Raw genomic sequence first — 26,787 nt, 5'->3', positions numbered from 1 at the left:
AGAGTGTGACCCCGCCCCCAGACCGGGCCGGGCCAATGGGAGTGTGTGTGTGGGGAGGGGCAGAGTGTGACCCCGCCCCCGGGCCCGGCCGGGCCAATGGGAGTGTGTGTCTGGGAGGGGCAGAGTGTGACCCCGCCCCCAGACCGGGCCGGGCCAATGGGAGTGTGTGTCTGGGAGGGGCAGAGTGTGACCCCGCCCCCAGGCCCGGCCGGGCCAATGGGAGTGTGTGTCTGGGAGGGGCAGAGTGTGACCCCGCCCCCAGACCGGGCCGGGCCAATGGGAGTGTGTGTGTGGGGAGGGGCAGAGTGTGACCCCGCCCCCGGGCCCGGCCGGGCCAATGGGAGTGTGTGTCGGGGAGGGGCAGAGTGTGACCCCGCCCCCAGACCGGGCTGGGCCAATGACAGTGTGTGTGTGGGGAGGGGCAGAGTTGGACCCCGCCGCAGGGCCCGGCCGGGCCAATGGGAGTGTGTGTGTGGGGAGGGGCAGAGTGTGACCCCGCCCCCAGACCGGGCCGGGCCAATGGGAGTGTGGGGGGAGGGGCAGAGTGTGTCCCCGCCCACCAGGGAGCTGCTGCGGGCTCGGCACGGGCACAGCCCCGGCGGCGGGGGCTGACCTCCTTTACCCCGGGCCCCACCCTGTGGGAGTCACAGGCCCCGCCCTTCATCCGCCCCCCCGGCACTGAGCCCGCCCCTTCGCGCACGCGCACTGGCATTTCCCTGGGCCCGCTCGCCCCCGTTTGTCACGTGACAGATTTTGTCCCGCCTGTCCACCGTGACGGGAGGGGGGGTCGCTCCCTGGCGCGCATGCGCCGGTGTATGCCCCCCCCACGCCCAATCCACTGCGCATCATGGCGGCGGCCGGTGCTGGGGGGACGGGCGGCGCCCTGCGGGGCTGGGTGCGGGACTTCGTGGCCGGGCAGCAGGACGGGCGGGCGGCCGAGGTGGCGGCAGGTACCGGCCGGGCCGGGGCTGGGGGGATGTGGGGTGGGGTGGGGCTGGGTGGATTGGGGGTCGGGTGGGATGTGGGGTGGGGCTGGGCTGGGGGCTGGAGGGATGTAGGGGGTGGGGGGGATGTGGGGTGGGGCTGGGGCTGGGGGGGATGTAGGGGGTCGGGTGGGATGTGGGGTGGGGCTGGGTGGATGTAGGGGGTGGGGCTGTGCTGGGTGGTTTGGGGGTTGGGGGGGATGTTGGGGGGGATGTGGGGTGGGGCGGGGGGGATTTAGGGGGTGGGGCTGGGCTGGGTGGATTGGGGGTTGGGGGGGATGTGGGGTGGGGCTGGGTGGCTGTAGGGGGTGGGGCTGGGCTGGGTGGATTGGGGGTTGGGGGGGATGTGGGGTGGGGCTGGGTGGCTGTAGGGGGTGGGGCTGGGCTGGGTGGATTGGGGGTTGGGGGGAGGTGGGGTGGGGCTGGGTGGATGTAGGGGGTTGGGGGGATGTAGGGGGTGGGGCGGGGCTGGGGGTTGGGTAGGATGTGGGGTGGGGCTGGGCAGGGTGGATTGGGGACTGGGGAGATGTGGGGTGGGGCTGGGCTGGGGGGATTGGGGGGATGTAGGGGGTGGGGCGGGGCTGGGGGTCGGGTGGGATGTGGGGTGGGGCTGGGCAGGGTGGATTGGGGACTGGGGAGATGTGGGGTGGGGCTGGGCTGGGCTGGGGGTGGGGCTGGGGGCAGGGGGGATGTGGGGCAGATGGGATAGTGGGTATGCTGGGACTCTGGGTTAGGATGGTCATGGGCACTTGCCTGGGGGAGGGTGGGCAAGGTTGGATACAGGAGAACAGTGCTCCAGGAGGCTTGGGTGATCTCCGCACCTTCTGGGGTTTGATGGGGCCCAGTCACTGGCTGCCTTCCCTGTGTGTAGGTTCCCAGCCTTCCCTGGCACCTCTCGTGGCGGGATAACTCTCTCCTGTGCGGTCTGTTGGGGTGGGAGGTAACTGTCCCCACTGTACCGTGCACTGGCGAGGCCTCCCCTGCGCTGCTGGGTCGAAGCGCGGGCACCGCGGTTTAGGAAAGATGGGGATGAGCCAGAGAGCCCAGAGGACACCAGCAGCAATGATAAAAGGTTTAGAAAACCTGACCTGTGAAGGCTGGTTAATAAAAGGCATGTTTACTTGAGAAAAGACTGAGGGGAAAATCTGATAATAGTCTGTAAGTGTGTTGAGGGCTGTTTTAGAGGACGGCGATCAGTTGTTCTCCATTTGCATCAAGGATAGGACAAGAAGTACTGGGCTTCATCTATAAGGATCATTACGCTCTGGACTAGGCGTCCAAGGCAGGCTGTGGAATCCCCATCACTGGAGGTTTCTAACAACAAGTTGGACAAACACCTGTCAGGGGTGGTCTAGGTTTACTCAGTCCTGCCTCAGCGCAGGGGGCTGGACTAAAGGACTTCTTGAGGTCCCTTCCAGTCCCACATTTCTAAGATTCTTTTGACAAGGTTTGTGCTGTTTGGTTTCCCAGAGAACTTGCCGTTCTGTTTGTACCAGTAATTCAGTGACTGTTACATTAAGGGATTCTGCCGCATCTGGAATTTCGCTTTTAAGGCTACAAGGGTGTGTGGCTGCGTCTTGGCAATGGTTTGGAAAGGAGCTAAGAGAGCCGTAGGCATACATGGTCTGTTTGATCTCATGGAAGCTTAGTGGGGGATTGGGGGTCTGTACAGGGACTGTTGGTTTGTAACATGTTTACCAGTGAGTTGAGGAAAGGGGTGAGCTGGCGAAACTAGCAGATAATGCAGAATGTCATTGGCTAACATGATGGCAAGTGAAATTCACGGTGATGTTTGTTGGAAGGATCAATTTGAACTACCCCCGCGCTATGAAATCCATCACGTGCTCACCTTGTGTACTGTGCTCGTTCCTGGCCACCATGTTTGAAAGGGGAAAGAAGAAATGAAAGGATGCAGCAACTATTAGAAGTATGGAAAGAGAGAATAAAAGGTTGGAACTGTTTAGTCTAGAGTGGAGACAAATCAGCGGAACGTGATGTACACAAACTAATGAATGGTACAGAGAAGGTAAATCAGATACTTCTGTTCCCCACAGACCTCACGAGAACAACAACGTGGAAAGGCAGCACAAACTGATACATGGAAATACTGTTTTACACAATGGATAATTAACCTTTGGCTCTCACTGCCATACCCCCATACGTTGGTGATGCTGAAAGTTTCACAAGTTTACCATAGTTTCTGAAACCGTGCTGAGCACAACTGGACCTTGCCTGTGTTTATGGCTGTACCCCGTTCAACCCTATAGTAGAATCCACTGTTGGCACGGTCAACAAAAGGTGTCTTTCATAGGCTAATGCGGTCACTAGGTGAAAATACTCAAGCCTCCGGTCACCCGAGAATTGAGCAAATCTCAAGCCTCAGAACATAGCAGGATGAGCAGGTAGCTTAACCTCACGAAGCGTTAGTAACTTGTCATTTAAGTCACACTACCTGAGCCTTTTCCTGTTTATGAGGAAACACTCCTCTCTGTAGGTATTATTTTAAATCTTGCCTTTTCAAGTGCAGAAATTCATTGCTCAGGGTTAGAGTCCTTGGAGGTTCCTGGCCTTTTAGGAGACAGTTTCAGGAAGGAGAATTGACAGTTGAGCCCCTCCATGTTTCCTCCTTGGAGCTTCCGATGCAGCTTCACTGCATCCTAACCCACCCCTGTGCTATTCCATTTCCGCTTGCCCACATGCAGGTCTGGCAGTGCCCTTCAGTGATTGATGACCTGTGGCACTTCCTGCTATTCTAGTTCTGGGCTCTTCCAGTGCCAGTCAGTTCTGGCCTGCACCCCCCTACTATGCCAGTCCTCCCCGCATAGCTCTGCTGATGCTCCTCGATTACAGACTGTCTTGTGCTGGTTAAGGGCTGGGTGCTCTCCAGCAGCAGGCTGCAGCACAACAGGGGTGCCTACCTCAGTTTCCCCTTTTTTCCACCCATGAAGGGAACATAGTTTCGCACTGTCTGATACAAAACGTGCTTCTGGGCATAATTTGTTCACGTACATCAGTGTAGTAATCCCCAGAAGCCTGGTAGTAAAAACCAGTCTCCAGTTCCCACAATAACCATAGAAAGGTTCAGCAGATTTTCCATTCCCCTCTTCAGGCCTCACCATCAGGTCATGAACTCGACAGTCAGTAGCAGCCTTTTGTTCCCAGGTCCTTGTGCTGCTGATCCAGGGCCCCACTCTCCGGGTCTCCCTGCCTGAGAGGAACCAGTCTTTCTGCAGCCCTCCCTTGGTCTTCATGCTGAAGGCCCCTTGTCCTGTAGTGTCCCCCTCCTCCTATGCCTGCTCAGGTAGCTCCACCTCCCCACCACAAACCTCTTGACCCTCTTGCTTCTGGGCTCGGCTTCTCTTGACCAAGCTGGTTGTTCCCCGTTTCCTAGGGGCCAAGCCCCTGGCTCCCACCATCAGAGGTCCCCAGCTTTGGTCAGTTCCTCACTGGCAGCCCCCAGGTAGTTGCTCTCCTTCAGCTCTTTCCCTGGGGCAGCTCTCACCTGCCCCTCCTGACTCAGGCAGGCTCCTTCTCTTTTGGGCCCAGGTGCCCCCAGTGTTCAGTTGACCAAGCACAGGTGGCCCCCTCCCTCTTAAAGGGGCATTGCGCCAAGGGGATTCTGGCCTCCGTTCTGGCCTCTCCCTTTCACTGTTGTTGTGCTGACCAGCATTTGAAGCCATGTCTCAGCGTTAACAAGCTGCCTGGTGTGTGAACCTTACAGGTTCCTTCCTCCTCAATGGGCCCCCAGTACCGGGGAGACAGACTGAGCCACTTAACAGTGATGTTAAATGGGCTAGCAGGAGCCTAAGGAGTATTTGCAGGAGGGTGAGAGACACATGAGCTGAGGACTGAAAGCCTGGGAGAGGGACAGAATTGCAACCCAGAGCATGATCAGTGTGCGGCTGCCCTGCCAATCACGTGGGGACAGAGTGTTGATTGTTATGCCCCTCCACTGTGCTGACAGGGATTCTGCTTTCCCCCTGCCCTGCTTTGTGGGGAGAATGTGGCCCTGGAGTGGGGGGGGCGGGGGAGGGCTGTGGCCAGCTAGGAACACCAGATGAGTGTGTGTCAGGTAACCCCCTCGTGCGCCAGTAATTGACAGCACATGCCGAACGCTGTCCAGGACAGCAAATCACATCAGCGGATGACGACAGTAGTGCAATATTAGCTCTTCTCTGGTGCTGTCGCTCCAACGTTCTCGGAGTGTGTTACGGACATTTAAAGAGGCCTCAGGAGTCTCCTGCTGGTGACTGTTACCCCAGCTTTACTGGTAGGGAAACTGAGGCACAGATAGGTGAAGTGACCTAGCCAAAACTAGGAATAGAACCTGGGAGTCCTGATGCTGTCTCACTCGGGCCATCCTCTAAGCAAAGATGGCACCAAAACACTCTGGATCCCACGGTGGGACTTTTCTGCTGGTGGCAGCCAGCCCTTGGCTCCCATGGCTGGGGACAGGGACTGAAAGGTATTCCACCCCCTTGCCCAGTGAGGCTGCAGAGGGAGCCGGGGGGGGGGCTTCTCGCATGGGACTGGAACTCAGACCCTCGTGTGGCATCGAGTTATGCTGCAGCAGGCGATGCAGAGACTTGGGCCCCAGCCCATTGTCTCCTCGGGAGCTGGCGTGTGTACACCAGCCCCTGCCAAGCACCATAATTCCCCGTAATTCCCCCAGTACTTAATGGGGTGCTAGGGAAACACACGGCACCTGTGCTATCAGCTAGGCCTGCCTCTCCTTCCACAGAGGGGAAGAGCAGCCTGGCCCTGTCTGTCTGAGGAACGCATTGGGCCCTCCCTGGCTCATCATTTGTCTCATTTTCTAGGGGTGAAAGCGGGAAGCTGGACCATCTTGGAGATCGTGGAAGCCCTGGGGTGAGAGGAACCCCATACACCTTCTCCCTCTTCCTCCTCCGGCTCAGGAAAGTCGGGCTCAGAGTGGAGCTCCCCTCAGGAGCGAGAGTGTTAGAGGCAGAGGGGGCTTTGTGTCGCTCCCCTGGCCTGGAGCTGAGACACCCCCCACCCGGCCGTATCGGTACCATGCAGCGCCCCTTCTGGGGATGAGCATTCATGTAGTTTGGGCTGAGTGCCGCCTCCCTTGCCCAGCCCATGCGTACCGGATTGCTTCAGGAGAATGAATTCTGGGACCCAAACCAAGCAGGAGTCGCCACCAAGTCTTTGCCTGCCAGGATCCAGAGTAACTGCCCCATGCCCCCATCTCCCACGGGAGTTCACTGCTGGCGTGGGCTGCTGGGTGGGTGTTCTCAAGGAAGGGTCCTTGTCCCAGTGCTGCTCCTCCCCCTCAGTCCCTGCGGCCAGTCGGAACCAAGAGCCATTTCTTTGCCTGGCTCCTGGCTGCGTTTGATAACGGAGAACTGGGGTTTCTCTGTTGTGGATGTATTGGGGGTGGGGGAGGGGCCTCTGGTGTCAACTCCATAGCCCCGGACAGATGACTGAGCGAAGTCCCCCCAGTCCTCCTCCCTCGAGGGCTGGTGGGGGGCTGTATTGCTGAGAGGGGAAGAGACTTTGCCAAGGCCACGCAGCCAGTGTCAGAACTGGGCACAGAGCACAGTAGTCTTTGCAGCCGGCTCCTGCTCTGACTGCTGCTCTCCCCCTCGCTTGTGCGCACTGAATGGGGCTCTGCTCACCGCAGCCCTCTCGTCTTTCTCCACCCCACCTTTAGGTCCTGCCTTGAGAACACAGAACCTCGCATGCGTGGGCGAGGCCTCCAGCTGCTCTCCCAGGTGCTGCTCCACTGTCACTCCTTGCTCCAAGAGGAAGAAGGTAGGGGATGTGCCAGCCCCCTTCTCCCTGTGTAACTTCAGCCCTGGACACCGGCGTGGGCATTGGTCTAGTAGCTGGGTGACTTACTATGCACATGATGTGCCGGAGCGCAGGGGTGCTCAAACTGGGGGTCATGACGCCTCAGGGGGTCGCAAGGTTATTTCGTGGGCATCGCGAGCTGTCAGCTTCCACCCCAAACCCCGCTGGTCTCCAGCATTTATAATAGCATTAAATATAAAAACGTGTTTTTAATTGAAAGGGGGGGTCGCACTCCGAGCCGTGCTGTGTGAAAGGGGTCCCTGTTTGTGCCAGGGCTTGGAGTGTTCCCCTGCAGCAGCAGAGGGCACAGGGGTGCTGTGAGCTGGCACTTTGGGTCTGCTTCCTGCCGCAGTGGCCCCAGGGTGCTCTGGGCTGTGATTCAGGGCAAAGGAACACGATCTGGAACGGGGTGGAGAATCCCAGGCTGCTGCTGTGGCCCTGCTCCCGCCCTGTGATGTCTCACTGCTTGGCTGAGCTGACTTGTCGGCTCCTGGCCCGGTGTTTGCACACGCACTTACGCCCAGGCCCTTTTCTGCTTTCGCCCAGATGTGGGCAGAGCTGCTGGTGCAGGCCCCACCTCGTTAGTGCTCAGACATGGGGTGCAGAAGGGGCTGTTCTTGGGGTAGAGAGGTGGGGGGGTCAATCCGGGGGAGTGGAATGAGGGGGGATTTGATAGCTGCCTTCAACTACCTGAAAGGGGGCTCCAAAGAGGATGGCTCTAGACTGTTCTCAGTGGCAGTAGATGACAGAACGAGGAGTAATGGTCTCAAGTTGCAGTGGGTGAGGTTTAGGTTGGATATCAGGAAAAACTTTTTGACTAGGAGGGTGGTGAAACACTGGAATGCGTTATCTAGGGAGGTGGTGGAATCTCCTTCCTTAGAGGTTTTTAAGGCCCGGCTTGACAAAGCCCTGGCTGGGATGATTTAGTCGGGGATTGGTCCTGCTTTGAGCAGGGGGTTGGACTAGATGACCTCCAGAGGTCCCTTCCAACCCTGATATTCTATGATTCTAAGTGGCCTGGCAGCTGGCTCTGCTGCCCAGTCCCAGGTGCCATGGCTCTCCGGGAGCTGTGGGCTCAGCCTGCAGAGCTGGGGTTGGGGGTCTAATATGTTGGGCGTTTGTTTCCGTGCAGTGACGCACCTGGTCCTGTTCTGTGAGAACCGGCTGAAGGATCATCACCTTGTGATCCCTGCTGTGCTGCAGGGACTCCACGCGCTGGTGAGCTCGCTTCTCCTGCTGCTGCACCCCCTCTCCGCCCGGCCGGGAGAAGGATTCCAGGGCAGAGCTGGGAACCAGCAACATCTGTCTGTCTGGGGGGACACGGGAGTCTGCTAGTCTGTTGGCGCCTGCTGTGGCCTGTCGGATACTTCCGAAGAAGCTGAAGCCACCTCTAATGCATGTGAACGATGCTCGGGAGGGGGACGATACAGATGCCTTCCTGACCCTGTGGGGGGGCAGGGACAGCTTAGACCCTGAAGCATGAGGTTGGATCACCCTTATTATGTGTTAATGGCCATGGACTAGCTCCTCCCCAGGAGCGGGTGGGTCCCTCTGGCGCAGGATTTGGCTGGGCAGAGGTGATTGAATCGTTAGTGTGATTAGCCTGTGGGCTGCCTGACATTAGGCTGTGCAGAGTGTGAGGGTACAGCTGGTAAATCCTGTCCTGTGTGTTGGGGGGGATAGCATGGGGCCATGCCACTCTGCTGCAGATCACCTTCCGGTGGTGGTTGGCAGCTCTGCGCTGTACCTTACTTTTCTCTCCCTGTGTCCCCAGAGCATGTGCGAGGTGCTGGCCCCAGGCCTGGCTGTGTCCGTGCTCAAAGCCATCTTCCAGGAGGTGCATGTTCAGGTGAGCGGCCAGAGCCCGTCTGTCACACCCCTTCACGGGCCCTTCCCAGCTGCTGTCCGCGCCCCCATGGGCCAGGGTAATGTGTCGCATGCATGGTCTGGTGAGTCAGGCTGCGCAAGTGCCTCTCGGCTACATCTCCTGCTCCTGCGTCCCTCCTGCATGGCGGTGTGGATCGAGCCATGCCCGGAGGAGGGCAGCGCTGTCCCTGGGGACTCCCTGCTGGCTGGCTGCTCCAGAGCCAGCTGCCTCCTGGGGAGTAATTGGAAAAGTCTCAGCGAGCAGAGCCTTGGTCCCATCTGTCCAGGGCGGGATTGGGCCCTTCAGGCTGTTCTGCAGGCCAGGGTTAGACCTCCAAGCAACGGGTATTCCACCTGTTCTTGGAGGAGATCGACCAGCCTAACCTCCTTGTTTAATGCCCTCGCACTCCTGCTCGCACCCCTGTGTGCCACACTAGCTTCCCTCCCCCGGGGGCGCACGTCCCTTCACCCAGCAGCACCGTGTGTCATAGTCCCTCCAGCCCCAAGTCAGCTCTGGATCACACGTGTGTTCTCCTAACTCCTCCACTCTTTCCCTTCAGTCCCTGCCACAGCTGGATCGCCACACGGTCTACAGCATCATCACCAACTTCATGCGCACCAGAGAGGAAGGTAAGGCAGGGAAACAACCCACTGGAAGTGGGGAGGATGGGCGCTGTGGCCTAGCTGAGGGCGTGGGGGACTCGCTGGCAGTGCCCTGTGGCTTGGCCCAGCGGCTGGGCTGTGGGGACCCTGGGCCATTGTTGTGCATTCTCCTTCCCTCTGCAGAGCTGAAGGGCCTGGGCGCCGACTTCACTTTCGGCTTCATCCAGGTGATGGATGGGGAAAAGGACCCTCGCAATCTGCTGGTTGCCTTCCAGATCGTCCGCGACCTCATCCTCAAGGACTATGTGCTGGGTAAGCGCCTGGCAGCCCTGCCGCCCTCTGATCTGCAGGCGGCTTGGGGGGCCCCTGCTGTTGGAGGGGCCTGCCTCCTGGGCAGCCACCACCCTCGGAAGCCCCTGTGATCCTGAGCTGCCTTGGGCTGGCTCCAGAGCTACTGGATCCTGGCCTGGTCTCCTGTGGGGCTGGCCCTGGGGCTGAGCCATCTCTGCTCTCTCCCCGCAGGTCCCTTCGTGGAGGAACTCTTTGAAGTGACGTCCTGCTACTTCCCCATTGATTTTACTCCTGTGAGTGAGTCTCTCCTCCCCATACCTTCTGCATTGCCTGTCAGCGCGCTCCCATGGGGCCAGGGCTGGGGGTAAGCGGGGCAAGGTGAGAACCGAGGCTCGTGAGTGTCCCATTGTGGGTCTCGGTGTCCTAGGCAGTGTGCGTGAGGCCAGGTTCGTTTGACTGGTATTGCTGGTCTCTGGTCCCTTTGTTTCCTATCTTTTAAACAGTTACCAACCCGTGAGAGGATCATGGATTTTATCCCATGACAGGTTTCAGAGGAGCAGCCGTGTTAGTCTGTATCCGTAAAAAGAAAAGGAGGACTTGTGGCACCTTAGTCTCTAAGGTGCCACAAGTCCTCAGTTTCTTTTTATCCCATGACAGTTTACTTAAGAGCCTTTGGTGAGGGTCCTTGTCAAAGACTTTCTGAAAGTCCAGATACACTATATCCACTGGATCCCCCTTGTCCACATGCTTGTTGACATTCTCAGAAAATTCTAGTAGATTGGTGAGGCATTTTCCCTTTGCAAAAACCATGTTGACGCTTCCCCCAACAAATCATGTTCATCTCTGTCTGGTAACTCTGTTCTTGACTCTACTTTCAGCCAGTTTCCCTAGTACTGAAGTCAGCCTCACTGGCCTGTCATTGCCAGGATCGGCTCTGGAGCCTTTTTAAAAAAATGAGTGTCCCATTAACTCTCCGCCAGTCACCTGGTCCAGAGGCTGATTGAAGCAATCGCTTTGGTTACACACAATTAATAATTATGCAATTTCACATCTGAGTTCCTTCAGAACCCTTGGGTGAATCCCATCTGGTCCTGGGGACGTATTGCTGTTTATCAGTTTGTTCCAAACCCTCCTCTAGTGACCCCTCAGCCTGGGACAGTTCCTCAGATTGTCACCTAAAAAGAATGGCTCAGGCGTGGGAATCTCCCTCGCACCCTCAGCCGTGAAGACCAAAGCAAAGAAACTCATCAGAGTCTATGCTCCTTTCTGATTTCCTCAGTAGGGTTTGATTTGCAGGGTTTAAAAGATGCCTTTTTTTCTCTAATGGCCTCTCTCACTCTGTGGTTCAGCCCTGGTGGCATGTTTTGCTGCTCGTTCTGTTCTGTTCTTTGGGGAATTTGTCTGACGGGCTTCCTGCTCTTTGTGCTTCTGTTCCAGCCCCCCAATGACCCTCATTGCATTCAGAGAGAGGACCTGATTGTGAGCCTCCGGGCTGTGCTGGCCTCCACACCCCAGTTTGCCGAGGTACGATGCTCCTGGGGTGGGGAGCAGCAGCTACACAAAGGAGCATCGCCCTTCTGAGGTGGAGGGAGGGTGGGCTGGTGTTTCTGTGCCCTGGGCTCTGGGTTGTAGTGCGGGAGAGGACCAGATGTGCTGGTCTGGGCTCTGGGCACTGGCCCCTCTCCAGAGCAGCGGGCAGCACCTCTGAGGAGAGCCGGCTCCCTGATGGTGCACTGTGGTGGGAGGAGGGAATTCCCAGATCCCAGGGCCATTGTGATAGTCTGGTCTGACCCCCTGTCTGCCAGGCTGGAGATCTGCCCTGAAATAATCCCTAGGGCTGGTTCCTTAGACAAACATCCCAGCTTGATTTAAAGTTGGCACATGCCAGAGAATCCATCTGCCCCTGAGGGCATGGTCCCCTTGGTTGGTGACCCTCCTTGTCACAAATGTATGCCACCATTTGCGTGTGGGTGGCTGGGCCCCAGAGCGAGGACCGGCCAGGCTGGCTCTGGGCTGCTGGGCACTGACGCCAAGCGCGGTGGGCAAAGACCTGCTCTGGGGAAGCAGTGCTAGGTCTCAGTGTTCTGGTGGAGGATGGCAGCTGATGGGTTGGGCCTCCCCTGGAAAGGGCTGCAAGCCCTGGCAGGTGCCCCTGTGTCCCCTGCCCTGCGAGCTCAGGATGGCTGCTGGCAGCCGTGCATTGGGGAAGGCTCTGCACTCGCAGCCCTGCCTCCGTCTGGGGACGGGGAAGTTCCAGGTCCTAGGCGGGGAGCTGGCGGTGTGGGCGCAGCTGCTGGGCTGGGTCCAGGGAGCCTAACCACCTCTCTCTCGCCGCAGTTCCTGCTGCCGCTGCTAATCGAGAAGATGGACTCGGAGATGCAGAGCGCCAAGCTGGACTCCCTGCAGACCCTGGTACGGGGAACGGGCTGGAGCACCGGGTCTCTTCTCTTTGGCCCTAATGTGGTTGTCCCTGCAGCCCTGCCCACAGCCAGCCTGGCAGGCTGAGCCCTCTGACAGGCGGGGGATGTCCCTGCTCTCTGGCCTCCTCCCTTGCTGGCTCTTCCTAACGTCTGTCCTGGCTCCCTCCTGCAGGGCGCCTGCTGTACCATCTACGGGCAGAAGGAGCTGCAGGAATTTCTCCCCAGCCTCTGGTCATCCCTGCGCAGGGAGGTGAGTGCAGCTGGGCCCCATGAGTGCAGCTGGGGGCAGGAGTCTTCCGCATCCCCGCAGGAGAGCCCCAGAGCACTGCGGTCGGCCCTGGCTGAGCCCTGGCAGCCCTGCCCAGAACACGAGGGTTGGGGGGAACCAGGGCAAACCCCAGACCCCATCGGGGCTTTTGGGGAGTGCATTTGGGGCGGGGCCCTGTGCTCCGTTTCCAGAGCTAGTGGGAGTGGGGTCCGTCTCCCTCTGGCTGGCATCTGAGCACGTCTGACTTCCTCCCGCAGGTGTTCCAGACGGCCAGCGAGAAGGTCGAGGCGGAGGCTCTGGCTGCGCTGCACAGCCTAGCTGCCTGCCTGTCCCGCTGCGTGCTCAGCTCAGACGCTGAGGACCTGCTAGACTCCTTCCTGAGCGGCATCCTGCAAGGTACCTCCTGGAGGGGCCCTGCACGGCGCCCACGCCTGGCTCTGGGGCCCGCATGCACTGAGTGTCCCCTCCCGGCTCTCCCCACTGCCACTCTGAATCCTGTTCCCCCTCTGTGGGCCCCGAGCGGGACAGGCCTGGGGAACTGCCAGGGTCGCACCCTTCCCTGCAGAGGGTTGGCATGGCAGGGGCGCCCGTGGGCTCCGGGTGGAGGAGAGTCCTGCAGCTGGGTGAGCGGAGAGCAGCAGCGTGGCCTGGGGCTCCTGGGGGCGTAGCTGACGCCTGCTCTCTCAGACTGCAGACGCCATCTGTGCGAGCCTGATATGAAGCTGGTGTGGCCGAGCGCCAAGCTCCTGCAGGCAGCGGCGGGCGCCTCCTTCCGAGCCGGCCACCGGATCACCAGCAGCGTCGTGCCCCTGCTGCTGGAGCAGTACCACCAACACCCGCAGGTGAGGGGTGCCCGCCAGTCTGCACCGGGGGGCCTGGCGCCGGGATGCTGCACGGGACCCAGCTCTGAGCAGCGGCCTCTGACCGGCTGTGCCTTTGCTCCCTTGTAGAACAGCCAGCGGAGGACAATCCTGGAGATGCTTCTGGGCTTCTTGGAGCTGCAGCAGAAGTGGGGGCATGAGGATGAAGGTGAGGCTGTTAACTCCCCCACCCACCCAGCATGGGGGGGCCATTACCTGCTTCCGAGGTGCCCCCGACGGTTCGGACTGGTCCTAGGTGCTGCCCGTTGCCCTGAGCTCGGCAGGGATGGGCTGTTCGTGTTTTAAACTGACCTGCAGATGAACCAGCTGCTGCGTCCCACCGCAGAGGTCGCTGCACTCCTGTGGTGGGTGAGGTGTGCTGGTGTGAAATCTGCACAGCCCTCAGGCTGGACTGTGCCTGGGCCGGAGGCTATGTCCCCACCACTCCCCTGGTTCCTGCGGGGTGGCCGTGCTGGGATTTGTGCCCACAGGGCCCTGACGCTGTCTGTCCGTCCCCTAGAGGAGAGCGCCCTGGTGTGTTCCCGAGCTCCGCTCTGCTCCGTGCTGTTCTCGGCACTGACGGACCCCAGCGTGCCGCTGCAGTTGGTGGGGATCCAAGCCCTGACCGTCCTGGGCACGCTGCCAGGTTGGTGTCTCCCCGGGGGGGGGGGGGGGGGGGGGGAAGGGCGCTGGTGGTGGCAGCTCGGGTGGCAGAGGCTGTCTGGTTATGGGCTGGTGTCAGTCCCTTGCAGGGCGCTGACCATAGCGGGTGCTCTGGGGCCCTGTTCCCCTCCTGCTGGGCTGACCCATGGCCCTGCCAGTGCTGTGCTGGGGCAGCACCTGGGGGCACTAGATGGTGCTGCAGGCCGTGGGGGCGGGTCGTAGCCTGGTGCCCGCTGGGCAGTGCCCTGGGCCTGACGTCGAGCTGTGGAGCTCAGCCATGTCTCTCGGTTCAGGCCTCCTGGCTCCCCCCGACGTGCAGCTGGTCGTGGATCACCTGACCCGGCTCATCTTGCATGCGGACGATTCCCAGAGCTGGTGAGTGGCTGTGCGGGTCCCCGGCCTGTGGGCAGGCCTGTTGTCACGGAGTCCCCAGGCGATGCTCTGGAACTGCTCCCTACGAAGCCAGGCAGGACTCCGGCGAGGTCTCCTCTCTGGGAGCTGCCTGTCTGCAGGACACACAGCTCACACAGCTTCCACCTTCCTGGGTCTGACCTCGGAGCATTCAGCATCCTCTGCCCCTCCGTGCGCTTCCACCAGTGAGTCCACCCAGGCGGGGGCCGGGGAGGGCCAGAGGGTCCTGCCCCCCAACTTCGCAGTCAGACGTGACTCTCAGCCAGCCAGTAAATCAGAGGCTTTAGACGACAGGAACATGGTCTAACACAGAGCTTGTAGGTGCAGAGAACCGGCCTCCTCAGCCGGGTCCATTTTGGGGGGCAGTGAGCCAGACAACCCCATCTGCACTTCACTCCTTGTCCCCAGCCAGCCCCAAACTGACTCCCCCTCCAGCCCCTCACCCTATGGGCTTTGTCCGTTTCCCCGGATTCCTTTGTTGTCCAACCCTTGGGGGAAGGGCCAGGCCATCAGTGGCCAGGAGACAGTGTCGGCCATTTATATACCCTGGCCCTTTGCTCTGCAACAATTACAGCCCCTTATCCCACCACGTGGAGACTTAAGAAATGCCTAGGGGAAACTGAGGCACTCCTACAGTATTCAGAGAAAACATTAAGAACAGTCCCACTTTGTCACACCTGGCTAGAACAAACCCAGGTCGCCTGTGGTGGGCTGGGGCCCCACTGGGCTCTTGGGGTCCTGGGTGCCCTGCACCCCAAGAACCATACTGGGGCCTGCCGCGGGAATGGAGGAGTGACCAGGGGTTGGGGCGAAGCCACCAGCTCCCCTATTGAGGGGCTGCGAACCCAGCCTGTCTCCCCTGTGCTCCGAGCCCTTTGCCTGCTGCCTGTGGCTTGGGTGGCCATGTTGGGACCCTGCTGGCCCCACCCGGCAGCTCTCACCTCTTCTTTTCCTCCCCCGCAGCATGGCCGCAATGGAGGCCGCAGGATCTCTGGCCCCCATCTACCCAGGAGCCTTCACGGGGCGCATGGCACAGAGGCTCGCAGAGGAGTTGCAGTCAGGTACTGGGGCCTGGCTGGTGTGGGAGGGAGGCAATTCTCCACTTGGGGGAAGGTCCCATCACCTCCACCCTGGGAGAGGCTGGGACCCTGTTCTCTTCCTCTCCCCCCTCCCCCCCCGTCACTGCAGTGCTCATGCCATGCTGTACAGAGCCTTGCCCCCCTCACTGGCACCCCGCTTCTCTCTCCCCCGTCACTGCAGTGCCCATGCCATGCTGTACAGAGCCTTGCCCCCCTCACTGGCACCCCGCTTCTCTCTCCCCCGTCACTGCAATGCCCATGCCATGCTGTACGGAGCCATGCCCCCCTCACTGGCACCCCCCCTCACTCCCCTGTTATTGCCGTGCCCGTGCTATGCCCAGCTCCTAGATGGAGGTGCTATAAAGTGGGTGCATAATTGGCTGAAAAACCGTTCCCAGCGAGGAGGTATCAGTGGTACACAGTCAAGCTGGAAGGGCATCACGAGTGGGGTCCCGCAGGGATCGGTTCTGGGTCTGGTTCTGTTCAATATCTTCATCAACGATTTAGATAATGGCATAGAGAGTATTGAGGATGATACCAAGCTGGGAGGGGCTGCAAGTGCTTCGGAGGACAGGATTAAAATTCAAAATGATCTGGATAAACTGGAGGAATGGTCTGAAGTAAACAGGATGAAATTCAATAAGGACAAATGGAAAGTACTCCACGTAGGAAGGAACAATCAGTTGCACACATACAAAATGGGAAATGACTGCCTAGGAAGGAGTACTGTGGAAAGAGATCTGGGGTCATAGTGGATCACAAGCTAAATATGAGTCAACAGTGTAATGCTGTTGCAAAAAAAAAGCGAACGTCACTCTGGGCTGTCTTAGCGGGAGTGTTGTAAGCAAGACACAAAAATTAATTTTTCTGCTCTACTCTGTGTTGATTAGGCCCCAGCTGGAGTCTTGTGTCCAGTTCTGGGCACCACATTTCAGGAAAGATGCAAACAAATCGGAGAGAGTCCAGAGGAGAACAACACAAATGATGGAAGGTCTAGAAAACATGACCTATGAGGGAAGATTGAAAAAACTGGGTTTGTTTAGTCTGGAGAAGAGAAGACTGAGGGGGACATGAGAACAGTGTCAAGTACATAAAAGGTTGTTACAAGGAGGAGGGAGAAGAACTGTTGTTCTTGACCTCTGAGAACAGGACAAGACGCAACAGGCTTAAATTGCAGCCAGGGAGGTTTAGGTTGGACCTTAGGAAAAACTTCCTGTCAGGGTGGTGAAGCCCTGGGACAAATTGCCCAGGGGGTTGTGGAATCTCCATCACTGGAGATTTTGAAGAGCAGGTTAGGAAACACCTGTCAGGGATGGTCTAGATAATACTTAGTCCTGCCATGAGTGCAGGGACTGGACTAGACGACCTTTTGAGGTCCCTTCCAGTTCTTCGATTCTCTGATTCTAAGCTATACAGAGCCGTGCCCCCCTCTTGCTGGGACTCCCCTCCCTCCTGTCACTGCCGTGTTCACAGGGGCCCTTCTGCTGCGGCCTAGCCCTGGTGTTCAGTGCAGAACTGGCTCCCTGATGGCCATGCCATGGCAGCATCGCCCAGTTTGGGGAGGGCATCCCAGCTCCTAGGTCCGGGCTGGGCCCGGCTCTGGCGGTGCTCAAAGGGGCTGGGCTAAGGGTGGATCCCAGCTGGGAGGTGAGGCTGTGCCCGGTCTCCATTCTCTCTGCTCCCCCACCACCGCCGTCATCCGGAGCCACCTGCCTGTGCCCTGGGTCTCATCCATGTGCCGCTTCTTTCAGAGCGGGAGGAGGAGGGCAGGCGATCCCCGCACTCTCTGCGGGCCCGCTGCCTGCAGGCGCTGGCAGCGGTGTCCACACACCCCAGGATAGTGCGAGAGACGGTTCCTGTCCTGCTGCAGTGTCTGCAGCAGGTGCCGAAAGGTAAAGCCACCTGGGAATCCTGCCGGAGCCTTCGCAGGTTCCCGAGGGGGCTGGCAGGGGCATCCACAGAGATCTGTGTGCGTGGGCTGGAGTCCAGGGCTGGGCTACCAGGGGGCTGCGGGTCGGGGTTGAGGGGTGTCAGCAAAGCCTTGGGGGAGGGGCGGCGCCCAGGGCTGGGCTACCAGGGGGCTGCGGGTCGGGGTTGAGGGGTGTCAGCAAAGCCTTGGGGGAGGGGCGGCGCCCAGGGCTGGGCTACCAGGGGGCTGCGGGTTGGGGTTGAGGGGTGTCAGCAAAGCCTCGGGGGAGGGGCGGCGCCCAGGGCTGGGCTACCAGGGGGCTGCGGGTTGGGGTTGAGGAGTGTAAGCAAAGCCTCGGGGGAGGGGAGGCGCCCAGGGCTGGGCTACCAGGGGGCTGCGGGCCGGGGTTGAGGGGTGTCAGCAAAGCCTCGGGGGAGGGGAGGCGCCCAGGGCTGGGCTACCAGGGGCTGCGGGCCGGGGTTGAGGGGCATTAGCAGAGCTGGTACCTTGCCAGCGCCTCATTGGCTGGAGCTTCGAGCTGGCCCGGGGGCACTTCATAAATTGTCCGTGTGCTGTTTGGCATCTGCCAGCTCCTGAGGCCCTGCGGGGGGGCGCCGGCGGGGGGGTTCATGGGACTCTCTGCCCTGCAGGGAGCGTGCCAGTGGGGGCCTGCGACCTGGTGGCCGTGTGCCAGAGCCTGCAGCGGGTGGCCCTGCAGTGCCAGCGGGATGCCGAGAGCTGCTGGTACTGCCACCGGACTGTGGTGCCCCGCCTGCTTGCGGAGGCGGTGCAGGCCGCCATGCAAGGTGAGGCCCAGGCTCGGGCGTGGAAGGGGGCCGTCTGGGTCTCGCTGCCTCCTTGGGGTCAGACCAGGGGCTTCTGGCTGGAGAGCAGCCACAGGGCGCCCAGGAGGGACGCCGTCCCTGTGGCTGGGCAGCCAATAGGCCGGCCCGGCTGCCCTGCCAGGCGTGGCGCCCAGGGGAGGGGCTGTCACAGCCTGGAGCACCAAAGGGAGGGTCCCCCCTCCCTGCTGGTCCCCTCGGTGGCAGGGCCCGGCCCCTGCTGGTGAGAGGACCTGCAATGGCCACGCCGGCCTTGTAGCCCTTCTCCTGACTCTGCTAGTGCCCGGGAGCACTCTGCGGGTGCCTGAGCCCACGCTGCAGGAGCAGCGGCAGGTCCCCCCCCCAGGGTGGGCTGCAGGCAGGCTCTGACCTGGCCCTTTCCTCGCTGCTGGCTGCAGAGAATGCCCATTCGCCACTGGGGAAGCTGCTGCTGGAGGAGGATGTCTTGACTGCCATGGTGCCCGTCATCAGCGCGGCCAGCGCCCACCTGTGCCCTGAGTGAGTAACACCAGCACCCCAGGGCAGGCCACTGGGGCTCTGAATGGGTCGCCCTGGGGCCACGTCACGGAGCCACAGGGGCAGTGCTATGGCCCCAGCTTGGGCGGAGCCCTTCAGTGTGCCAGACCCCCTGGATAAACCTCCCGGCTTCCCCATCTCCTTAGCCTGGACCCCAGCCCTGCAGCCCCCCTGAGCTCCGGACAGCAGGTCCAGCTGGGAGAGCCCCCGAGGGAGGCTTGTGCATTAGCCCCTGAAGGTTGCCCCTCGGCCAGCATTTACAGCGACTTCCCCAGCGCGGTCAGACAGTCGGGTTTGTTCGGTAACTGGCCACGACCCAGGCCAGAGGTCGAGTCGCCCAGAGAACTGAAGGTTACAGCACGGCCCATTCTGGGGAGCCCAGAGCCCAGCCAGGCTGTAGGGAGCCTCTGGGTTCCAGCTGTGTCAGGCTCTGACTCCCTTGGTCCGACTCTCAGTGAGAGCCCCGACTTCTTCAAGCAGCCCCCTCTAAGCCCCCCACCCCCTTCCCAGCCCTTTGATCTCCAGCTGGGGGGCATGTCTCAGCCTCCTTGTGCAGAGGCGGGGAGATCTCTGTCCCCTGGGGTACTGGGTGTAAGTGTCCTGGGGACTGGATTTGCCATCGGCATCTCAAATCTCCACTGATCTTGGGCCAGGCCCAGACAGCCAGGCGACGCCCCACCCTTGTCTCAGCCTGTCCTGAGAGGAAAGAGTCCTATCCCACCCACGGGGGAACAGTGCAGGGGAAACTGAGGCATGTCAGACTCATAAAATATTACAAAAATTTTCCACTTTGTCCCATCACATGTCTGTCCTGCTGCTCAGCCCCCGGCTCTGTCCCTTGGGGAGGCAGGGCTGAGGGAAGAGGGGCTGTTCCCTTGTCGTGGGGGGCGCTGTGACTCTGGGTGGAAGTGTTGTTCTCCTGACCTGCCTGGCCACAGCTGCTCCGGGCTCTCTCCAGAGCAGCACATCCCAGCATCTCTGAGGCTCCTGCTTGTCTCCCCCTCTCCCCACAGGCTGGCTGCCCAGAGCGTCTCGCAGGTGGTGCCCCTCTTCCTGGATGGGGAGGTCTCCTTCCTGCCTCAGGACAGCTTTCCCTGCCCCTTCCAGCCCTTCCAGGTGAGTGGGGGTGCAGGGAGGGGCTGGGGCTGCGGGGGGCTGGGGCGCGGGCAGTTGGTGACACTGGCGTTGCTCTTCCCTTGCAGGGCGGGCAGCACATGGCAGCACAGAGACGCCTCGTCGCCCTGCTCATGGCCTTCGTCTGCGCCTTGCCCAGGAACGTAAGTTGGGGGATGGGACCTCACCTGGATTCACGGGGCTGGAGGGGCCGGGGTGAACCGGGGGCAGTGTGGATGCGGCATGGGCAGCGTCCCTGGGATTGGCAGCTCTGGGGTTTGAGTGCCCAGCGTCCATACTGGGTTCTGATCTCTTCCAGGTGCCGATTCCCCAGCAGGACAGGCTGTTGCAGGAGCTGCTGGCTCTGAGCTGCTCCTGCCACTGCCCCTTCACGGCCACCGCGGCTGCTAAGTGCTTCGCGGGGCTGGTGAACAAGTCCCCGGCAGGTAAGAGGGTGGGGCAGGCGCTGACCAGTCTCCACTCCGCTGGGCCAGCCTCAGGGGCACTTGGCCTGGGCGCTGCAGGACTCCATCCCTCTGTCCCCTCTGTCCCCCCAGGGCAGCAGCTGGACCAGCTCTTGGAGACAGCAGTGAACAGGATGGAGGCCGGCCTTGCCGAGGGCCCGCTCAGAACCCAGGCCCTCACCCTGCTCCTCTGGGTAAGGACAGCAGCCTGGGCTGGAGGGGCCAGCTGGCTGTGCCCGCCCGGCTCTCCGGGGCCAGCTGACTGTTCTCTCTGCCCCTGCAGGTGACCAAAGCCCTGGTGCTGCGCTACCATCCGCTGAGCTCCCGCCTGACAGACAAGGTGAGCGGCCAACCCCCGCGTGAGACGATGCGCGGGGAGGCCCTGGGGACCCTGCCCCTCTCCTTAGGCCTGGGAGAGGCCCTGCCAGCCCGGGGCGCCTGCCCTCACTCAGCCTCACGGTTCCTCTCCCCCTGCAGTTGCTGGGCCTCCTGGGCGACGCTGAGCTGGGCCCCGCGGTGGCCGACGGCTTCTCCCTGCTCATGGCCGACTCCCCCGACGTGCTGCACAAGGGGTGTCACGCCGACGTGCGCATCATGTTCCGCCAGCGCTTCTTCACCGACAACGTGCCCAAGCTGGTCCAGGGCTTCCATGCCGCCAGCCCCGGTGAGCCCACCGGTCCCCCCGCCCCTGGGCCGCTCCCACCCCCCGGGCTGCCCCCTGGGTCGCTCCCAGCCCCTGGGTCGCTCCCACCCCCCGGGCTGCCCCCTGGGTCGCTCCCACCCCCTGGGTCGCTCCCACCCCCTGGGTCGCTCCCACCCCCTGGGTCGCTCCCACCCCCCGGGCTGCCCCCTGGGTCGCTCCCACCCCCTGGGTCGCTCCCACCCCCCGGGCTGCCCCCTGGGTCGCTCCCACCCCCTGGGTCGCTCCCACCCCCCGGGCTGCCCCCTGGGTCGCTCCCACCCCCCGGGCTGCTGCCTGCCATCTGCCGCCCCCGCCCCTGGGTCGCTCCCACCCCCTGGGCCCCCCCCCCGCCCCTGGGTCGCTCCCACCCTCTGGGCTGCCCCCTGCCACCTGCCCCTCCCGCCCCTGGGTCGCTCCCACCGCCTGGTCCCTCCCAGGAACGGGGCTGTGATCTGCTTCCCTCTGCTCTCCCCAGGCGTGAAGGCGAATTACCTGAAGGGCCTGTCCCATGTGCTGAACCACCTGCCCAGGCCGGTGCTGGTGACGGAGCTGCCCACGGTGAGTGCTGGGCTGGCAGGGCAGGGCCGGGGGTGCTGAGCTGACAGATCGCTCACAGCCTGTGTCCCCCCAGCTGCTGTCTCTGCTGCTCGAGGCCTTATCCTGCCCAGACTGCGTGGTGCAGCTCTCCACCCTCCGCTGCCTGCAGCCCCTGCTGCTGGAGGCGCCGCATGTCATGAGCCTGCATGTCGACACCTTGGTCACCAAGTTCCTGGGCCTGACCTCTAGCCCCGCCATGGTGCGTGCCCCTGCCCCTCTCCCTTCCCCGCCCCGCTGCTGCCCACGCTCACCCCAGCTCGCTCTCTTCCAGGCCATCCGCATTGCTGCGCTGCAGTGTGTCCATGCGCTCACCAGCCTGCCCATCCCCGTGGTAAGTGCCCGCTCCCAGCAGCCTGCCCACGCAGGCCTGCCCACCTTCCTTGGGAGACAGGAGCGGCTCAGCAGGCCGGACACGGTCTGGCCTCGCTGGGGTAAGGCGAGTGCCAGGGACCACAGCTAAGGCCAGGCGGACCATGGGTAAGAGAGAGCCTGGTGCCCAGGATGGGGTCCCCCGCAGCGGAAGGGGTGAACCCCAGCGGGAAGGAGGGGCTGTGGGGTCTGGAGCGGGCTGAGCACTGCTCTGTACTGCCCCCGGGGGCGTGGAGGGTGTAGAGGCTCACTAGGGCAGTTCAGACGTCCCCTGTCGGGAACCTGGGGCTGCCAGCCAAGCACAGGCTGGCCGTCCCCCTGCACACTGGCCCCATGCCCCCGCTGACAGGCAGCACTCTCCCCTCCAGCTGCTCCCGTACAAGCCGCGTGTGATCCGGGCCCTGGCCAGACCCTTGGACGACCTGAAGCGGCTGGTGCGGAAGGAGGCGGTGGTGGCCCGTGGGGAATGGTGAGTGCTGGGGGGTGCGGCAGGGGGCTCCCAGGACAGCCTGGAGCCCACCCCGACCATGCTGCCTGTTCTGTGTCTGCAGGTTCCTGCTGGGGAGCCCAGGCAGGTGAGGCCCTGCACGAGCTCCTGCACTGACTGACAATCGAACCAGGACCCACTCACCAGCCAAGCCCTTCAGCCGCTGCCCTGGCCCAAGCCTCCCAGAGCGGGGAGGGAAGGGTGGCCGGAGGCCAGCCTGCTCCAAGCACAACGGCGGAGGTGCGGGGCGGCCCTGCTCCTGCTGGCTGCAGTGCTGGAGGGAAGGCAGCCGCCTGGCCGTGCACGGAATCCATGGGCCAGCCGAATAAACACACGTTTTGCTAATGGCCTGAGTGGGGAAGATGGCTGGGGTGAGGGGCCAGAGGCTGCTGCTGAGGAGGTGTGAGCCCACCAGGGGCCCTGGAGCTGGCCCCTGCAGGCGAGGGTTTGGCCTGGCCCGGGGTTTCTCCAGGGCTTAGTCAAATCTGGGTCTGAAGGTCCCAGGGACCACCTGAGCCTGCATGTCCGTCCTGCACTCCGCCAGCTGGAGGGGTTTGCTCCCTGGGGTCCTGTTAATTGCCCCACTCCCTGCCCCTTTCAGGGCTTTGCTGTGTCCTGCAGGCAGGGGCCCCACTCTAGAAGGGCCCTCCTGTTCCCAAAGCTGGCCTTCCCCACTCATGTCTATGCCAGCTCTGTCCAGCAGCAGCACCTGCTCATCCCCTGCTGGCTGGCGGGGGCAGCACCCCTCAGGCTGGGTGCCACAGCCCCTGCTTTGCCCAAGGTCAGCCCAGGACTCGGGTCCCTGGGCTCTCAGCCCTGTGCCCTAACTGCTGGCCCATGCTGCTTCGGGCCCTCAGGGTGGGTTCAGTCTGTACCCTGTGTCCTCTAGTAGAGCAGCCCGACCAACCCTGCTGCCCCAGGAGCTGGCTGTTCCCTGCCTCCGGGGCAGGGTCACAGCTCTCCAGCTGCAGGAACCCCCGCGCTGGTGCCCCCTATGTGCATTCTGCCTCAGTGGGCAAAGCTTCCCCCTGCCACTCAGCCCCCGGCAGGCTGCCCCAGGGCTGGAACCGGCAGGACAGCAGCAGGTAACACTCCAGCTGCATTAGTGAAAACTTTTTTTTTTATTTCTGGCATTTAAAATCCCCTGTGGGGGAGGGAAGAAGAGAGGCCCCCAGCAGCTCCATGCCCTGAGTGCCAGGTGGGAAGTCTCTGCTGTCCTGTACGTGTGAGTGCCCTGGGCCCTGCCCCACGTGCAGGTGCCGTGGGGTACGGGCTCAGCCCCGCAGAGAGCCACCCTGCACATGCTGCCCACCTGGCCCTGTGTCTCCAGAATGCAGCATGTCACCCCCAGGCACCGCGAGCTGCCTGCAGCCACGCTGGGGCTTGCTGGAGGGGTCAGTGAGCGGAGGACACCCCGAGGAGGTTCTGCTGGTTCCAGGCTCTGCTGGCCCGGGCTGGGGGGCGGGTACCACAACCTGTGCCTCTGCCCCGACGTCCATTAGATGGCCAGGAGAGGTGCACGTGGCTCTGTCACGCAGGGAGGCCGGTCCCAGCTCAGGCCAGTTCCATGGGGCAGGTGTGTAGAAGGCAGCAGGACACGGGTGAGCCAGTGTCTGGGGGAGGGAACAGAGCCCCTTGGTGAGAAGATGAGCCCTGGCTACCAGTCCCCACGTGGGGGCCAGGCTGGCTCCAGCCTCAGCCCCTCTGGCCCTGCCCTCCCCCAGGCGGTGCCAGTATCCACCTTGCCAGGGGCCCCCAGTGCTGTAGTACAAGGGGCCCTCAGAGCCCATGTGTTGGGGGGGCTCTGGGCCAGGCTCTAACATCCTCCATAGGTGACCACAAGGGCCAGCTACCAGCCTGGTGAGTCTAAAGCAGCAGGGGACTGAGTCAGCGAGAGACCCCAGGAGTGATTCCATCACCCCTGGGCAGCTGCCGTGCAGAACCATGGCCACCCCCTTACCCCCGCAGCGGGGAGTCTACCTGCGCGTGTCCACTGGGCAGCTGCCGGGCAGAGCCATGGCCACCCCCTTACCCCCACAGCGGGGGGTCTACCTGCGCGTGTCCACTGGGCAGCTGCCGGGCAGAGCCATGGCCACCCCCTTCCCCCGGCAGCGGGGAGTCTACCTGCGTGTGTCCACTCCCAGGAACACCTTCCAGTTGTCCCAGGCGCCGTAGCTGTAGGGGTTCCTGAACACCTGTGCCAGAGGGAGGGCTGCCGTTAGCCTCCCCAGCCTGGGTTCCCCGAGCACCTTCAGCCCGCCCCCACCATCCCAGCCTAGAGCATGGGCCCTGCACTCACTCTGCCTTTCTTCTGCAGCCTCTGCCTCTCCTTCTTGTTGATGTGTCTCTCGATGCTGGTCTCCCCTCGGCTGATGAGGGCAGCGTGCCACAGCGTGAGGGCCCCAAGGGCCAGTGCTACGGAGCTGGGGGGGAGAGCAGATGGGGGGGGGTGATGGGGGGGGAGGGGCCAAGCTGAAGCATGCTGGGAACCCTGACGGGAAGCTAACCTCCACTTGCTGCAGAGCCAGCTGCCTCCTTGCCCCAGGGAGGCCCAGGGCTCGGCCAAGGGGAGCAATTGGGCTCCCCGTGCGCGTCTCGCTGTATTTCCTCCAGGGAAAGCCCCAGGTTCGCCAAGCCCAGCTCGCCTGCCAATTCAGGGGGCACAGGCATGCTCGCCCTGCTGTGCGTGGGAGACAGGTCTGTGCTGACTGGACCCGGTAGCCCAGCCCTGGACACCCGCCCAGCCCAGTTACCTGCACAGGACCCAGAGGTAGACTATGCTCTTGTGGAAGGCCCTCTGGCGGAAGGAGAAGGTGGGGGGCGGTGTCTGGTAGTACGTCTGCAAGGAAGGGCACGCGGGCAGGTTAGGCCAGACTGATGCTGGGCATCCATGGTCATTGGGGGTGACTCTACCCCCCCCGCCGATGTAAATGGGCAGATGGATAGACAGAAAGCGAGTGCGTGGCCAGACAGACACCTCGCAAGAGACAGCGGAAGCGAGATCACAAAGCACTGGGCATGTGGCTAGTGCAGGGCTGAACCCACCCAGCGGCCGGGAGCGACGGGACAGCCGCCAAGCAGGGCCTACAGGCACTGTCGGAGCAAATGGCACAGGTGGGTGCTGCTGCCAACCACAAGGGCACCTGCTGCTCCCCCGGCCCAGGAACCCGAGTGGCACAGGGGAAGAGCTGTTCACACAATGCCGAGGTGCTGGGGCAGTGTCCTGGCAGAGATGCCTGGCCCATCCCAGAGCGCGGGTGGGCGGGGCAGCTGGCTGAGACTCCAGCCCTCAGCATGCAGTGCTCCAGGACAGGGTGGAGCAGTGCCTGTTGGGAGGACAGCACCTTTTGTGGGGGCCATGCTGCTAAAGCCAGGGGCTGTGCTGGACCCTAGACACAACTCCGCGCCATGTTGCCTTCAGCAGCTGGGGGAGTAGGAATAGCCCACCTGGTTGGCAGCCACCTGCAGTCTCTCCTTCTCAAGCAGTTTCATTCTCTAGTGGATGGAAAACAGGGCGCCAGTTACACGTCTCACAGCAGGGGCGCCAGCCCCCTCCCCCACGTGCCCAGCGTCCTTCGGCCCCGCTCACTGGGGCTGGCTGGCCCTGCCTGCGCCCCTGTGCTGTGTTCAGCATGAAACCCGGAGCTGCGGCCAGGCTGCCAGTCCAGGGGCAGGGGCACTGGCCTCCCAGCCCGTTTAGCCCCGGCTCCTGCCAGCCCAGCGAGAGGGTGATGGGCACAGGACAAGGGCCTGAGCAGAGCAGCCACGAACGCCCTTGGCTGGCTCAGCTGAGCCCCTTCCCACAGGCCCGGGGGCCCAGTCACCTCAATGGCAGCATAGGCCTCCCGGAACATGTCCCAGCTGCTGATGCCGCAGTAGATGCAGCCCATGGTCATGAAGAGGCAGAAGGAGAAGAAGTAGCGATGGTTGTAGTGTCCCACGCAGTTATTCAGCCACGCTGCGCCAGGGTTAAAGATGTGTAATGGGCCGGGCTGGCCCCACACTTCTCTGCCCAGGTTCCCACTCCCCGCTCCGCCGAGCCCAGGAACAGCCGGGGAGCTCCTGCCGCAGCTGCTCCTGCCGCAGCTGCTCCTGCCAGGAAGGGGCAGGAAAGCAGCCCCACAGCTTAAAGCAGGAGCCCAGCATGCACGGCCCCATCTAGCGCTCACTGAGCCCAGCCTGCTGGGACCTGGGCTGCACTTTTAAACCAGAGGTGTCCAGTGCCCCAGCCTGGGTCAGAGCCCGGCAGCTGCACCAGGACCCACGAGCAGCAGGGCTGGGCACAGAGTGCAAACCCTTCCCTTGATCAGCACAGCCAGAAACTTCCCTGTGCCCAGGCTGGCCTTCAACCTGCTGGGTGCTGCCTGCTGCTGTCTGTCCGCCAGCCCCGGAGTCTGAGCGGAGCCGCCCTTCCAAGGGCAGGTTTCTGTACGAGCCCAGGCGTCCCCTTTCGGCAGCGCCAGGCGCTCAGTGAGCATCACGGACCTCCTGCCAAGCCTGCTGCACCCCTGGCTCACTGGCACCACGTGGGCATGAAGAGCTGGCCC

At 62.2% G+C, this 26,787-nt stretch overlaps 2 protein-coding genes across 7 annotated transcripts; one reads left to right on the top strand and one right to left on the bottom strand.

Moving 5' to 3' along the window:
* The first annotated feature begins 762 nt into the window (after positions 1 to 762).
* MMS19 (MMS19 homolog, cytosolic iron-sulfur assembly component) lies at positions 763 to 22,585 on the top strand. 6 transcript variants are annotated; one of them, XM_073354622.1, is made up of 31 exons: positions 764 to 950; positions 5,804 to 5,852; positions 6,661 to 6,761; positions 7,933 to 8,018; positions 8,575 to 8,649; positions 9,227 to 9,296; positions 9,453 to 9,581; positions 9,792 to 9,853; positions 10,998 to 11,084; positions 11,898 to 11,972; positions 12,153 to 12,230; positions 12,506 to 12,644; positions 12,936 to 13,090; positions 13,199 to 13,277; positions 13,629 to 13,754; positions 14,065 to 14,146; positions 15,146 to 15,243; positions 17,013 to 17,153; positions 17,821 to 17,976; positions 18,411 to 18,510; positions 19,542 to 19,644; positions 19,731 to 19,805; positions 19,961 to 20,087; positions 20,199 to 20,299; positions 20,389 to 20,445; positions 20,583 to 20,769; positions 21,263 to 21,345; positions 21,419 to 21,583; positions 21,656 to 21,715; positions 22,122 to 22,222; positions 22,305 to 22,585. In XM_073354622.1, exons 1-31 carry the CDS (start codon positions 848 to 850, stop codon positions 22,330 to 22,332), a joined length of 3,078 nt encoding a protein of 1,025 aa, XP_073210723.1. In that variant the 5' UTR covers positions 764 to 847; the 3' UTR covers positions 22,333 to 22,585. The 6 variants fall into 6 exon arrangements, with proteins under 6 accessions (XP_073210727.1, XP_073210723.1, XP_073210724.1 ...); XM_073354626.1 differs by lacking the exon at positions 21,419 to 21,583 and having other exon boundaries at positions 763 to 950; XM_073354623.1 differs by lacking the exon at positions 764 to 950 and adding an exon at positions 1,734 to 3,009 and having other exon boundaries at positions 21,419 to 21,715.
* Positions 22,586 to 23,655: 1,070 nt separating this feature from the next.
* ZDHHC16 (zDHHC palmitoyltransferase 16) lies at positions 23,656 to 26,718 on the bottom strand. Its single transcript, XM_073354798.1, has 7 exons — positions 26,591 to 26,718; positions 26,065 to 26,332; positions 25,688 to 25,735; positions 24,994 to 25,079; positions 24,540 to 24,663; positions 24,365 to 24,435; positions 23,656 to 23,853 (listed from the first exon to the last, which is right to left on the bottom strand). The coding sequence occupies exons 1-7, from the start codon at positions 26,716 to 26,718 to the stop codon at positions 23,739 to 23,741; spliced, it is 840 nt and encodes a 279-aa protein (XP_073210899.1). The 3' UTR covers positions 23,656 to 23,738.
* Positions 26,719 to 26,787: the final 69 nt, after the last annotated feature.

The sequence above is a fragment of the Lepidochelys kempii genome, chromosome 7, assembly GCF_965140265.1.
Source record: "Lepidochelys kempii isolate rLepKem1 chromosome 7, rLepKem1.hap2, whole genome shotgun sequence".
In the NCBI taxonomy this organism is placed as follows: Eukaryota; Metazoa; Chordata; order Testudines; family Cheloniidae; genus Lepidochelys; species Lepidochelys kempii.
The sequence above is the reverse complement of the archived record's forward strand: the minus strand, read 5'-3'. Positions and strand labels throughout refer to the sequence as shown.

What these genes read in the sequence shown, in the direction of transcription:
- MMS19 (XM_073354622.1), top strand. Translation starts at nt 848, where the DNA reads ATGGCGGCGGCCGGTGCTGGGGGGACGGGCGGCGCCCTGCGGGGCTGG. An exon ending in CTTGCTCCAAGAGGAAGAAG is followed by an intron (nt 6,762 to 7,932) that starts GTAGGGGATGTG and finishes GTTTCCGTGCAG; the next exon opens with TGACGCACCTGGTCCTGTTC. An exon ending in GCTCCCGCCTGACAGACAAG is followed by an intron (nt 20,446 to 20,582) that starts GTGAGCGGCCAA and finishes CTCCCCCTGCAG; the next exon opens with TTGCTGGGCCTCCTGGGCGA.
- ZDHHC16 (XM_073354798.1), bottom strand. Translation starts at nt 26,718, where the DNA reads ATGCTCACTGAGCGCCTGGCGCTGCCGAAAGGGGACGCCTGGGCTCGT. An exon ending in TGCAGGTGGCTGCCAACCAG is followed by an intron (nt 25,080 to 25,687) that starts GTGGGCTATTCC and finishes CCTTCCTTGCAG; the next exon opens with ACGTACTACCAGACACCGCC. An exon ending in GGCTGCAGAAGAAAGGCAGA is followed by an intron (nt 24,436 to 24,539) that starts GTGAGTGCAGGG and finishes CCTCTGGCACAG; the next exon opens with GTGTTCAGGAACCCCTACAG.